At 39.9% G+C, this 15,252-nt stretch overlaps 1 protein-coding gene across 2 annotated transcripts in view; it reads right to left on the minus strand.

Annotated features, from left to right (window-relative positions):
• The window catches only part of CCDC30 (coiled-coil domain containing 30), a 105,049-nt gene that overhangs the window by 34,393 nt on the left and 55,404 nt on the right, over positions 1-15,252 (minus strand). For both annotated transcript variants that reach the window (XM_027864732.1, XM_027864731.1), the window contains 4 exons: positions 10,569-10,778; positions 6,052-6,203; positions 2,975-3,137; positions 1,902-2,014 (listed from right to left, as the gene is read on the minus strand). In XM_027864732.1, the coding sequence (XP_027720533.1) occupies positions 1,902-2,014; positions 2,975-3,137; positions 6,052-6,203; positions 10,569-10,778 (638 nt within the window). The remainder of the gene's footprint in view (positions 1-1,901; positions 2,015-2,974; positions 3,138-6,051; positions 6,204-10,568; positions 10,779-15,252) is intronic.

Genomic DNA, 15,252 nt, shown 5'->3' on the forward strand with positions numbered 1-15,252 from the left:
GATATTTAGTAGAGTAAAATGACACCTTAAAAACTCCTCTCCAATGAAGTGTCTCCTCTACATGTCAAAAGTAGGTAAGATTTTCAGAAAGATATAATAGTAACAATAATGATAATATTAATAGCTGACATTTGTGTAATGCTTTAGGGCATGCAATGAATATTATATATGCTATTTCACATGATCAGCAACAGAAACAATTATATGACAACTTTTTGATTATTACTAAAACTGAGGCATAAAACAGGGAAATGTATGCTTGCCAAAGGTGTTTACCACTAGCATGCAGAAGAGCCAATGCAGAGGCAAAGTTGAAGAAGAACCCTTCTCCTAGAGATGTGAGTTAAGTTTATCCTGCTAGATGCTCCTGTTTGTGGATGACATTAGACTTGCTGCATCAGACCCTGGAACATTGTAGAAAATCCTAATAAGATCCCACATACAGTAGTTTGGCTTAACTAAGGAAAAAAAAACAAGTGGATGAAGAATGCTAATTATTCAGACTATCAGGTACAGTTGGATACACAACCTTGAGGGCACATTTCTCTCTAGCTATATATCCATATGTATACATCTCTACAGACTTATAACTTTATATTTATACTTAGACAGATATGGCAAATTAACAATGATCCTGGGCCAAACATTGAAGAGGTGGAGAATAGTGTGTTGAATTGCCTTTGGGAAATTGTAAAGTTTTTCTAATGACCTCAAGTTTTAAATAACATGATTCCTCCTTGGAATATTGATCATAGGATAAAGGGCAATAAAGATACAGAGAAGGTGTGAACTGTATATATGCAACATATTACAAAAAGGAATTACACAGAAGCAGAGTAAATGATCGAAGAAATGTGTGACTGGAAAAAAAAAAGATAGGCTGGTCATGTAGTAAAATGAAAGATCACTTAGATAGTCTCCATTCTCCACTGATGTTCATGTGATGCTAAGAGACGCTGAGGAAGGCCCCCTGTGGCAAACTTATAGGAAGACCTATACAAGACTAAAAGACAACCATGGATGAGGTGTGATCTCCATTGTTGGTAGGAATACCCACCATGATCAAACCAGAGATCCCCTGGAGTAGGGGAGTACAGTAGGTTAGGATGGCCAAAAAGCAGAGAGAGGATTCTTCTGACCCAAAAAGGAATAAAAACTTAAAGCCCTGGAAGGGGCTCTGCCCAGATGCTGGGAAAGGAAAAAAGGAGACCATATTTCGAGCTGAGGAGACAAGCAGAGACTGGTTAGTGTTTGAAATAATTACTGATAGAGTCTAAATGGAGTCAGGAAGAGTTCCTGCCCTAGAGAAAAACAAACAGTAGTGAGGGAAAAGTACCAAGGGGCAAACACATAAATATTGGGTGAAGTTTGGACAGAGGTGACCCAGGGAAGCACCAGCTCTCAGATCTGACAATCTGAATGCCCAGTAACAGTTTTTAATTGTATATTGGAAGGGATATATATCTCTTCTTGCTTACCCCAAAGCAATTATTCTATGAATTAGATTTAATATATATCTGCTTTCTGAGTGAATTATGATTCTGGATTTATTACTGACATTATTATCAATGCTACTGCTACTTAGCAATTTCCTTATCTGCAAAATAATGGGATCTAATGAGATGTTCTCTAAGATAATTTTTAACTCTTAATTCTATGAATTTATAACAATACCTTACATTTATATAGTGCTTTACAGCTTTAAAATCTCTTTTGATTCGATCTTCATAATAACTTTGTGAAACAGATAATGTATTATTATTCACATTTTACAGATAAAAGAAAATGGAGGCAAAATGACTTGCAACTAAGAAATGGGGGAACCTGGACATGAACTCAGGTCTTCTGACTTCTAGTTTAGTGGATCATCTTTACATTGCATCCTGCTGTCTCTTATTTACCTCATAAGGACATCAAGCTGCTTCAAAAATTGTCTATATTCTTCTTTTAAAGAATCCCTCTCTTTTTGTAACACAGACAGCTTCTCCAATAGCTCCTGATTGTTCTTAACTTGCTGGAAAACAGAAGAATTTTGTACACAGAACCTCAAAAAATTATTTGGTAAAAATTAATCCTAATGGTCACTTACACAGACTATTAAGATATTTTAATGATAAACTAAACTACAGAGAGGAAGCACCAAGGAAGAGGAGAACAATATCAAACCATGGCCAACAGGGCTCATTTAAAGTCAGTTATGCAGCCACAGAGAGACGGATGAAATGAATGTGGTATAGCAGACAGGAGATAGAGGGCTGTATCTAGTGAGACTATCTATATCTGTCAATACATACATATCTATCTATATAGAAGTGCGGAGGAGTTAAAAAAAAAGATAAGGGAGGCTCTGCTGGGAGAGGACAGAAGATAAAGGACCTTGAATGCTGGGGCGCTGGACACAAAAGGGGAATCAAGGGAAATCATGTGAATGACTCATTGCAAACTATGACCTTCCCTAGGAATCCACTATTTCATCAGTGTAGGTGCTCCCTCAACCCACACAGATCACAACCTCTCTACACCTTAATAGATGGGTTTTACAAGTTACTGTGGTTCAAAATTCATCACCAACCTTTTGGTGATGGGCCTCTCTGAACTAAGCTGGGCCAGTTGTTGGATAAGAAACACCACTGGGAAACCCTTCCAGTTCAGTAGGACCTGCCAGAGCTTGTACTCCACTGGCACAGCCTTTGAGAGCTACCTCCACACCATGATAAGGCAATGGAGGAAGACTCCAATGGACTCATTCACTCTACAAGAAAAATAATTCAGAGGGAATGTCCCATTGCCAAGGGGCTAGTGACACCATTTTTATATGTGATAGTACATTATTACTTGCAAAATATAGGCTTGATGTTGGATATGATCTAATGGATAATGTTATTACTCTTCTATTGCTTTCCAGATTTCACCAAATAGGTTAAGTCTTCAAGAAATGCAAAAGCAAGGAAAGGCATTCTCTTTTTACTCTTACCTCATCATATCTTTTCTTTTCATCTTCTAATGTTTGAAGTTGGACTTCTTGTTGTTCAATCTTATATTGTTGCTTACAATTAGACTGTTCCATAAGAGCCTCTTTAGCATGTAAATATTGTATGTGTTGCTGTAGTTCATCTACATTTTGATCTAGTAGTTTCCTGTGGGCAGGTTAAAGCACTATGATGATGATAAAGCAGCTATGACCATATAACTCATTCACAGACATGGCGCACAGGTATCTAGAGTGGACAAATAGGTTTTCCGTTTCCCCCAAATAAGAGTCTCATAGCCATATTTGTGAGAGACTTGTAGCTGGCTAATGAGCCTGCTTCTACTCTACCTCTCCAATGTCTCTGCTTATATTTGCAAGTAGCAGGTTTATAAATACAATGCACTGCTTTGGTTCCCTCCCATCTCTACTCCTCTATTTCTCTATGCCTCATTTTTAGTAATAATCAGAAAGTTGTCATATAATCGTTTCTGTTGCTGATCATGTGAAATAGCGTATATAATATTCATTGCATGCCCTAAAGCATTGCACAAATGTCAGCTATTAATATTATCATTATTGTTGCTATTATATCTTTTTGGAAATCTTACCTACTTTTGACATGTAGAGGAGACACTTTATTGGACAGGAGCTTTTAAGGTGTCATTTTACTCTACTAAATATGTGCTTTGTTGTTGTTGTTGAGTCATTTTCAGTCATGTCTGCTTCTTCGTGACCCATTTGGGGTTTTCTTGTTAAAGACACTGTAGAGGTTTGCCATTTCCTTTTCCAGCTCATTTCACAGATGAGGAACTGAGGCAATCAGGGTTAAGTTATTGCCCAGGGTCACACAACTAGTGTCTGAAGCCAGATTTGAACTTACAAAGATGAGTCTTCCTTAATCCTGGCCCAGCACTCTATGCAGCGGGCTACCTAACTGCCCAAACTTGAACAATTCTCTGCTACCACTGGCTCCTTCTTCCACGTGGTTCTACTCCTATTTTCTGGCAAAAAGAGCAAGTCTAAGACTTTGGTCTGGTGTTAAATTACAAGTTGGCGACCCATATGCTAACTATATCAAAGACAACACTCAATGAAAACTCAAACATTTTGAGTTATAACCAAGGAACACTTCAGAAAATAATTGATATATAATGTGCTGATAGTCCAAAATAAGCAATGACCAAATTCTGGTCCAGAAATCAGAAGTTATACTATTTTATAAAAATAATAGAGCAGTGAAACTTCCTGGCACGATCTGCTCCATTTGCTTGAATCATAAAACCCTACATGAAAATATGTTTATTTTTGTCAGAGGAATTTAATAAAGTATGACAACCGTTGAAAATGCAAGGAAGCTAATCATCATAATAGCAACTGGTCTAGAACTGAACATTCTGTAGGACCAAGGCAGAAGCATGCTAGAGTAAGAGCTGATTGGTAAACTTTCAGGGTGAGCATTTACACCTTGGAAATCAACAAAAGCTACAAATCAGGACTTGATTTAGTTTCTTTGATTTTCTGCAATTAAAAAAGTGATGGAGAAAATGTTAATAATGAAGATTAAACTTAGAAATGTATCATGTGCACTTTTTTCCCCTCAGTCAGCCAATTATTAAACATTTACTAGCACACCTCTAGACCAAAGATCTGTTCTACTGGATCAACATTTTAGAAAGCAGCAGGCCCAGATACAAGTCATTATTGTTCTCTCCCTATAGCTGAACATTGCAATATACTTAGCCATTAATATATCTTATTAAAATAATATTTGTAGAGTGATTGAGATGGTCCAAAGAACAATGAACCCCTTTAAAGGAAAACATTGGATCCATATAAAACATCATGAATAATATGAATTTGTTTTATACAAGTGTGGGAGATAATTATCTCGTATGTTGTTCAGTCATTTCAATTGTGCCTAATTCTTCGCGACTCCCTTTGGGGTTTTCTTGGCAAAGACAACCGGAGTGGTTTGTCACTTCCTTCTCCAGCTCATGTTACAGATGAGAAAACTGAGGCAAAGAGGGTTAAGTGACTTGCCTAGGGTCACACATTTAGTAAGTGTCTGAGGTCAGATTTGAACTCAGGTCTTCCTGACTCTAGGCCTAGCACACTATCCACTACGCCACCTAGTTGCCCACTATTTCATACACTGTCACAGTCTGTAGACTATGGGTCTAAGATTAAAGGGGTTATGTAATTACAAACAACTTCAAATATTCTAACAAATGACTTATAAGCATTACTCATATACTAAGAGCCACCCCAGATGGGTTAGCTATAGAAAATCCTCCAGTCTCTCAATGAATAATGCCTTCCTACCACCCCTAATTCTTCCCATACACATGCTTGCCAGAAATAACTTATATTTCTATTTTTCATACCATTAACCCTCACCAGAGAGCTGACCCCCATCCTATTCCTGTAATCTCCCATACTCTTTCATTAACAATCGTATCTCGTAGACTCTTTTTTAATTATCTCTGCTTCCCCCCATTCTCCACCAAGGCAAGACCATGTCACCATTCCTAACCACTTCTATCCCCACTCATAACCTTTGGGAGCTTCTACCAAAATACTCACCTCCCACCTCATGACTCTGGTTGTCCTTCTTTCTGACCCTAGCACATGAGTTGGGGCAAATAATTCCCAATGACTTCTGATGGTAGCGGAAGAGACTGAGGCTAAGGGAAAAGGGATTGTCTTCTAGAGACTGTGACTACAGCAGGGATAGAGTGTTCCTAGCATCCAAAGTTCCCAGATGAACGCATTTACCCATAAAAATGAAAAGAAATCATAATTGCTATTGCTATAGTTCAGTTACATTTGGGTTAAATGGGCCTCTGTGGGGGCATTTAGGAAGCAAACCCCATTTTACAATATCGTTTCTGTGTTAAAAAAAAAAAGTATTCCAAGTTTCAGACAATTAAGTTATAATGAATGTGTGGAGTATTACCCCAGTTAGAAAGTTAGGGATGGTCCATAAGTCTTTCTAATGTTAGGTTAATAGTACCAGACAGTTACTTCCTAGAATGTAATCTCTGCCCCTTATAGCAAATTACAATTGCTGTTCCTATTACCTCTTCTGTTGTTCTTCCTGATACTGCATTTTTAGTTTGGCCTCATTTTTTCTCGCTTCTTTTACCGCTTCTTCAAGCTGCTTTTTATCTAAAATGCAAGTTTTTGTACAAGACTCATTTGCAGCTTCCAATTTCTCCTGGAGTTCCAAGACCTTGAGTAGAAAATGATGAGAAAGTAATACTCAGAAGATTGCAAACTGCTTTTAAATCAGACAAATCCTAGACAAACCCCGAAACAAACAGTATTGTTGTGCACTTCAGCCTAATGTCAGGTGTAGCTTGAAATCCAGAAACAAGTACAGAATTCTCTACACTCTGCACTGATGAGAAAGCATTTGGCAGGAATGGGGGGACAAACTGGTGTATTAATGCAACTGGAATATGACTTCATTGTCAATACTGTAATGAGAATCAACTGGGAAAGAGTTAGCTACTCTGATCAATACGATGATCCATGACAATTCCAAAGGACTTATGATGAAAAATGCTATCCATCTCCAGAGAGAGAACTGATAAAACTCTGCAGATGGAGGCATATTGATCTTCACTTTATTTTTTTATTGCTTTTTATTTTTCATAACATGTCTAATACGGAAATATGTTTTGCATGACTTACTATATATAATGAGTATCACTTCTTGCCTCCTTAGTAGATGGAAGAGGGGGTGGAGGGAGGGAGAGAATTGGGAATTGAAAGTAAAATATTTTTAAAACTCTTTAAAATGCCCATGTTCTAGTAAAAAAAAAACAATAAAAATGTTTAACAAAATAAACAAAAATACAATAAAACACTTTTAAAAAGAAAATATTTGATACTGTCTCAAATCAGGTACCAGCAATTCCTACTCTGGATGTCAAGGATGTTTTGAAGACTGACTACAACTATGAAATACTTTTTATTAATTTTGCTCTAACACCTTTATTTGATGAACATGTACAAGTCTAGGCATGATATCAGTTATTGGTAACAAAGATAGCTAATTGTATCTTGGGGTTTAAATAATAATATTAATATTAGTTAATAATGACAACATGATACATCACTTTGAGGTTTGTAAAACAACTTGTTCATACTTGCTCATTTTTTTCTCACAACAGCCCTACCAGGTAGGTGCCATTTTTATCCCCATTATACATCTGTGGAAACTGAGGCTAAAAGAGGGAGATTCTTTTACCAGGAATACACAGCTCTAAGTCAAAGTCTTCCTGCCTCTATGCCTGGTACTACATCCACTGTACCATCTACTTACCTTTAAATGTTGCTGCAAACAACACTGCTCTGCTTCTTTTTCTCTTCTCTCTCTACCCGCTGGCTGCCAACCTCATCCTTCAAGCAAATTGCTCTCTCCAAAGTGACCAATGGTCTCTTAATTGCCACATCTACTGACCTTTTCTCACCCCTCATCCTTCTTCACCCCTCTGTAGCCTCTGACACTGTCCTCTTTGTGTTTTCATGATGCTGCTCTCTCCTGGTTTTTCTTCTGCCTATCTGACTGTTCTTCCTCTGTTGCTTTGCTGGACCTTTGTTCATGTCACGCTTGAGTGTGAGGGATTGTCTGATGTTGACTACGTGCCATGTGGGGGTTGTGGCAAGATGGGGCAGGGACAAGATATTAGGAAGTAACCGAAGCTTATGCTCCTGAGGCAGGGGGCTGTGCCATGTGGAGTTGCGGAACTGGAGTAGGAACTGGGTACGGAGAAATAACCGGAGCTCACGCTCCCAAGGCAGGGGGCTGTGCCATGTGGAGTTGTGGTGAACTGGGGTAGGAACAGGATACAGGGAAGTAGCCGGAGCATGTGCTCCTGAGGCAGGGGGCTGTGCCATATGGGAGTGGGATGGCAGAGAACGAGCTCCCTTTGTCTAGTCCTCTCCCTAGGTGCAGCGCTAACCCCAGACGCCTCCTTCTGGTATCTGGGCCTAGCTTCCTTTGTCCCGTCCTCTCCCTTGGTGCAGTGCTAACCCCAGACATCCCCTTCCGGTATCTGATCCTACAATTAATCACTAGTAGGTGGGCTGAGGAGGAGGGGCTAGGAAGGTATATAAGGGTAGGGGTCGGAGCTCGCTCTCTTGCTCCTGCTCTTGCTTTCCTGCTTGGCCTTGCTGTGATGGTCTCTGAATAAAGTTCGAGTGCTTGCACCTCCCGATCGGCTCGTGTCTATGTTTATCCGGGTGGGCTCCGAGGACTGGTGAGTATGACCCTGGTAGCCTGCTCCTGTTAGAAGGAGAGTGCACGGCCCGACCGGCACACTTGAGGGTGTATATCCCCCAAGGCTCTTGGGCCTGTCTCCTCTTCTTTTGACATACTACTTCATTTCATCAGCTCCCATGGTTTCAGTCATCACTTCTATGCACATCACTCTCAGCTATACTTGTCCAGCCCTAACTTCTCTCCTGGGCAGCCAGGTGGCCCCACACTGCACAGAGCACTGGCCCTGGAGGCAAGAAAACTCATCTTCCCGAGTTCAAATGTGGTCTCAGACACTTACTAGCTGTGTGACCCTGGGCAAGTCACTTAACCCCGATTGCCTCATTTCTTCATCTGTAAAATAGCAAACCACTCCATTATCTTTACCAAGGAAACCCCAAAAGGGGTCATAAAGAGTTGGACATGACTGAAATAACTGAACAACAACAACATCATCTCTGCTGACCTCCAGTCTTACATCTCCAGCTGTCTTCTAGCCACGGTCACCTCACTACTCAGTAACCTCCAGTCCTGCTTAGCTTTCAAAGCCCTGCCTAACCTGTCATGTCCCAGCCTGCTGCACTCCTTCAGACTTCCCCATCCAGCCGTGTCTTCATTTCCCATAGAGCTGCACTCCCTTCTGAGAGTGGTCTCCCCTGCTAGACTGTAGTTTCCTCAAGGGCAGGGCCTGTGTTTTCTGTTTGTATCCCCAGCACTTAGCACAGGGCCTGGCAGTAGAAGGTACTCCTTTCTCCCTTTCCAGCCTTCTCAGGCCTTAGCTCTGTCTAGGTGCTCTGCAAGCTGATGACACCGGCCTCCTGCCTGTTCCCTGACTCCCAGCAATGACACTGGCTGGCTCCCATGCAGGGAATGCTCTCTCTCCTCCTCTCCACCTCTAGCTTTCCTGGCTTCCTTCAGGCCTCAGCTAAAGTCCTGCCTTTCCTGATCCTCCTTAATCTTTGTGCCTTTCCTCTCAGACTATCCCCTATTTACATCTTTGTTTGTGCATAGTTTTTGTTGTCTCCCCCATTAGACTGTGAGCTTCTTGAGAGCAAGGATTTTTTTTTTTACCTTTCTTTGTGTCCCCAGTGTTTAGTACCATGCCTGGCACATAGTAGGTGTTTAGTAAATGCTTATTGACTGAGTCTATAAGTGTTATCTGCTTGATGTTCCACGTTTGCTTAGATCAAGCTGTTCTAAAAAATGTATACATATTTAATATAAATTGTAGAAAATTCATGATGAAATCTGGGTCGACTTGAGTAGAGAGCTAAACCTTTCAATCTTAGTCAAAGAACTAGTTTCTAGTTTGGACCATATTACTGTGGCATACTTCAACCACCTGGGAGCACTATATCTAAATTTTATTATAATTATTTACAATAATAATAGCTGACATTTATATAGAATATTACGGTTTGCAAAGACTCTTACATACATTATTTTATTTGATCTTCAACAACCTTGTGGGTATTATTTTTCCCACTTAGTTAGTAAATGTCTGAGGCAAGATTAAAGCCCTGGACACTTCTCACATTTACCTAGTACTTACCTAACAACCAGGTGGTGAGAATTGCAGATGAATAAATCAATTTGCCCAAGGTCACACAGCTCCTAAGGATTGGGGCTAGGATTTGAGCTCAAGGCTCCTTTCACTCTCAGTCTGGTGGCTGACTACAACACACTTAAAAAAATACTTTTCAAAGTGAAAGTGCAAAACAAAACATATAAAGGGATAGCTTTGGGACAGTCTGACTCTAACCTGTTAGATGGTAGACACACTAAACTTACTTTACTAAGTCAAGTAGGGCAGAGCTAAGGGCAGTGGATAGAAACTGCAAAGGAGAAAGTTGAGGCTTGAGGCAGGGAAAACTTCCTGACAATTATACCTATCTACATGGACTGTCCTGGCATGGTGGACACTTCCACACCCAAGTTCTTCAAGGAGAGACTACAATCACTTGTTCAGTGTGTTGAAGAGGGGACTTCTTTTTCATGTGTGAGCTAGACAAGATGGCAACTGAAGACCCTTCCAAATATGATATTCTGTAATCCTATGAAGGTCACATTGTGGTTTTAATAGATGCTACTCTTTCAAATTCACACTATTGGAGGTGGGGAGGGGAAGGAAAACCCAGAATCTAGAAGCTGTGGAGTATGGGGAGATGAAGAAAAGGTCAGATCCTAAGTATTTTTTCCTGCAAATACCCAGAATTGATTCAGGTTGTGATTATGAACTTCACAATTACTGGAATATTGAGAAAGAGGATTTCAGTGATAGTTTCCAGGCCTAGTTATTGAAAAGAGCCAAACGTAAATAGTTACAATTACCTTTTTCTCTGTATAAGCCACTCTGGTTTTCTCTTGAGCAAGTTTTTCATATAAATTGTTTTGTGATTGAATATTCTCAGATTGTCTAAGCATTTCTTGTTCAAGCTCTCTTACTTTCTGCTGACTACTTTCCCAGTCTGCTGTGATGGAAGAACACATATTTGTGCTATCTAGTAGTTTCTTCTGGGCCTGCTTCAATTCAGCTTTGATCTAGAGTTGGGGAATAAAAATGACAATTTTATAGTAGACCAAATTTCAGCATTCCAAGAAACCTATCTTTTCTCGGGTAACTGAGAAAAAAAATCTTTGTAGAAAGTTTCTTTGATAAAGGTGTCATATCCAAGATACATAGGGAACTGATTCAAATTTATAAAAACAAGAGCCATTCCCTAACAAGTAAGCAGTAAAAGGATATTAACAGTTTTCCAAAGAAAACATCCAAGCTGTCAACAAGCATACTAAAAATGCTCCAAGTTACTAATAATTAGAAAAAAGCAAATGCACACAACTGTGAAATTCTACTACACACCCATCAAATTGGCAAAGCAAAGCCACAAAAAGCAAATGATGATTACTGGATGTACTGCAGGTAAAAAGACATTGCTAATAGAGCTGTGAATTGGTCCAATCATTCTGGAAAGCAGTTTGAAACTATGCTTCCTGAGTCACTAACTTGTACACCTACGCTTTGACCCAGTGACAGCACCACAGCTATCGCTTTTTTTTGGCTATAGCACAAAGAGCTCAAAGAAAGAGAAAAAGGGACCCACATGTACAAAAATATTTCTAGCAAAGAGGTGAAAGTTAAGGGCTCATCAACTGAAGAATGGCTAAACACATCCTGATACATGAATGTAATGAAATATTTTTGTGCTGTAAGAAATGAAAAAAAGGATGGTTTCAGAGAAGCCTGGAAAAACTTATGTGAACTGATGCATGGTAAAGTGAGCAGGACCAGGAACAATTTGTACAATAACAACAACACTGTAAAGACAATTTTGAAAGACCTAAGAAATCTGACCAATGCAATTTTGTAAGTTCTGACAAACTGATTCCAGACAACTGGTGAGGAAGAATGCTACCCACCTTCTGACAAAGAAATGATGGATTCAAGTTAACATAACTAGTGTAGGAATTTGTTTTGCTTGACTATACATATTGAGGTTTTTTTTTAGATTACATATATGTGTTACAAAGGTTTTGTTTCTCTTTTTTTCTCAATTGGGATGATGGGATAATGGAGAGGGAAGAGAGCTGAGGATAGGGTTGCAAACAAGAAAAAGAAAACAAAGAAAAAAGAGTTTAATACACTAAAACAGAGTTTTTGAAATGCACAAAAGAGCAGAAAAAAGGCCGGAAGGAATCACAGATAAGTGGAATAATTTTGAAAGTAACATGTTAAGTTTATTATATATTTTTAAAAAGAAAAGCAAGCTATACATAATAGAAATTCACCATTTTGTTTACAACCGTTTCTTTTTGTTCTATTCTGTAGAAGTACTCATTTTATTTTATTTCATGCTTGTTAAGTTCAGAAATTTTAAAATGAGGAAAAAACCCAAAAAACTTGCACTGTCTTTCTTGAATTTAAGCAAAAAAAAAAATCCCAGTCTACTTCTTAGTGACATGAACCTTAAGTTTACTTTGTCAGACAGACTAAAGGAAAGATCTGATGATATGTGCTGTGCTCAAGGAATATGACGCACAAGACGGAGCTAGGAGTTAATTTACCCACGCCTTCTACAAAACAAAGTTCCCTTTGAAAGAAATAAGCTTCTGAACCAAGTGAAGTTGCTGCTGCTCCTTGGCTGACTACACTGCTGCAGGTTTTTGGAAGTTCTTTTGTCTCTGTTTGCTTCAATCTCTATGGTTAAAGCCCTTGGTTAGCTATTAAAATGTGTGCACTAACTAATACTGGATACAATCTGAAGCAGGATGACTGAGTGAACATCTTGGAGGAAATCTATAACATTGTTTCTACAAATTCAAAGTGCCAGAGTGAGATTCCTGGCCAAGTAGTAAGAGAGACACTAGTTTAATTATTAGAGGGAGAATGAGAACAAGCCTCAGGATCAGAGAGTCCTTACACATCTTATACATGTGAGCAGCAGGTGGGAAAAATAGCTTTCTTTTCTTTCATTTGTACTGAAAGCCTGGAGAGCGTGCCTTTGAAGGGGACCATGGACTAAAGAAACCTCAGCCACAAAAGAAGGGATGGGGAGTCGAAGTTGAGAAGCATGCCCAGTTGTTCCCAGGCTCAATAGATGACGGACAGCTTTGCTGGCTATGTTCATTGGTGCCACCTGGTGATTACATACTGAGGATGGAAGAAATAGACTATAAGAACCCAACTTGATCCTGTGAAAATAGTTATAAAGGAAGTTGGTGAGGGAAGCTAAGGACAACAAAAAAGGCAGAGTTTGTTGCTGTTGTTTTTCTTCCTATTTTGGGAGGAAGACAAGGACCCAAGAAAGGATAAAACCCTCTACTTTGGAGCATCTGAAGACAACAGATCAGAGAGAGAAAGCAGAGCAGCTGAGTTTTTATTTTGCTTCTCTTTTCTTTGCCAAGTATCAGAACAAAAATGGCCAAGGGGAAGTTGATACTCAGGATAAATGGAAATAGTAAGAGAGTGCCTCCTTGCCCTTGATGATTTCAAGTCATACAGATCAGATGAACCACATTTTGGGGGGACTCAAAGAATAAAGAAGAGATTGCTAAGCAGCTGTCAGCTAGGGTGCATTCTGAACACACTGTCCATGTCCCCAGCCCAGAACAGCTTTCTGGGGTCTCAGAGAAGCATAATTATTGTCCTTTTTACTCGCTCCCCCAGTGCTATATGAAGTCTTACAACAGTCAGTGGCTGCATAGATCTTATACAGTCCCAAATATACAAATGAAAATTACAATTGTTCACAGAGTTATGCAAATTTAACAAAGAGCATTTTATAAAGTTTATCAAAGGTTCCTGCTTAACAAGGGCCTGTCCGTGATGCATGAAACGGCATTACTTAACCCAAAAACAGGAAGGAAAAGGCAAAGAAAACCTAGCTTCCTCTCTCAGAAGGACACCTGACCAGACAGAGCTTCCCAGAGTGTGTGAAGCTCTCCCCTACTGGGGGAGGGACTTAGGGTCTGTGGTTGATGAGAAGTCATCTCCTCACCCTCAGGTGAAAAACCAGGATTCCCTCAGTGCACTGGGCCATACAAATTGGAATTTGGACAAAATTTCTAGGTGTCTCTTTCTATATAGGACGTACACGGTCTAGTGGGGGAGACAACATGCAAACAACTATATACAAACAAGATATAAACTGAATAAATTGGAGGTAATCTCAGAAGGAAGGTACTAAGATTTAGGAGGATGGAAGACATTTTTGCAGAGGTAGGAGGAATAGCCAAGACGTGAAGGAAGCTAGGGAAGTTAGGAAGGGGTGGGGGTGAGGTGGGGATGAAGAGTGAGAGTGTTCCAGGAATGGAGACTAAGCCAGTGAATAGGCTCAATCAGGAGATGCAGTGTTGTGCAAGGAACAGCAATGGGGCCAGAGTCACTTGATCATAGAGTACATGGAGAAGTGTAAGGTATGAGAAGACTGGATAGGTAGGAAGTGGCCGGGTTATAAAGGGCTTCAAATAACAAACAGAGGGTTTATATAATAGATCCTGGAGGCATTAGGGAGCAACTGGAATCTATTGAATAGGGCTTTAGGAAGACAGATTTGATAACTGAGTGGGGGATGGATTGGAGTAGGGAGACTTGAGGCAGGGAGGCCAAAAACTAGACTGCTGTAATAGTACAGGAGTAAGGTGAAGATGCCCTGTACTAGGATGGTGACATTGTGAGAGGAGAGAAGGGGATGTAGATAAAAGATGTTTCAAAAGTGGAAAGGGGCAGCTAGAGCATCGGCCCTGAAGTCAGGAAGACCTGAGTTCAAATCCGGCCGCAGACATACGATATTCACTAGCTGTGTGACCCTGGGCAAGTCACTTAACCCTGACTGCCTTGCAAAAGAAAAGGACTTGACCACTGATTGGATATGGGGGAGGGATGGTAAAAGAGTGAGGAGTTGAGGATGACACCTGGAGTTGTAAGCATCAGTAGCTGGGAGGATGATGGCATTCCTGAGAGTAATTGGAATGTAAGGGAGAAAAAAGGGTGATGAGGGAAAGATATTAAGTTCAATTTTGGACATGCTGATTTTAAGATGTTTACAGGACATCCAGTTTGAGATGGCTAAATGGCACTTGGCAATGTAAGACTGGAGGTCAGGAGAGGATTGAGTCTAGACAAATAGATCTGAGAGTTATCTGCATAGAGATGATCAGTGAAACCATGGGAGCTGATGAGCTCACCAAATGAAACAGTACAGTAGAAGAGGAGGAAAGGGAACATGATAGAGCCTTGAGGGATACCCACTCTTATTGGGTATGTCATGGATAAGGATCTAGCAAAGGAAACAGAGAAGAAATGGTCATATAGGAGGGAGAAAAACCAGGAGAGAGTAGTGTCATAAAAAACCCAAAAAGAAGAAAGTATCAAGGTGTGATCATCAGCATCAAAGGTTGTGGAAATGTCAAGAAGGGTGGATATTGAGAAAAGACTTGACACTTAAGAGATCATTAGTAACCTTAAAGACAGAGCTTTCAATTGAATGATGAGATTGAAAGCCAGTTTGCAGAGAGT

Source organism: Vombatus ursinus, unplaced genomic scaffold, assembly GCF_900497805.2.
Source record: "Vombatus ursinus unplaced genomic scaffold, bare-nosed wombat genome assembly UNPS02014775.1, whole genome shotgun sequence".
NCBI classification, from domain to species: domain Eukaryota; kingdom Metazoa; phylum Chordata; class Mammalia; order Diprotodontia; family Vombatidae; genus Vombatus; species Vombatus ursinus.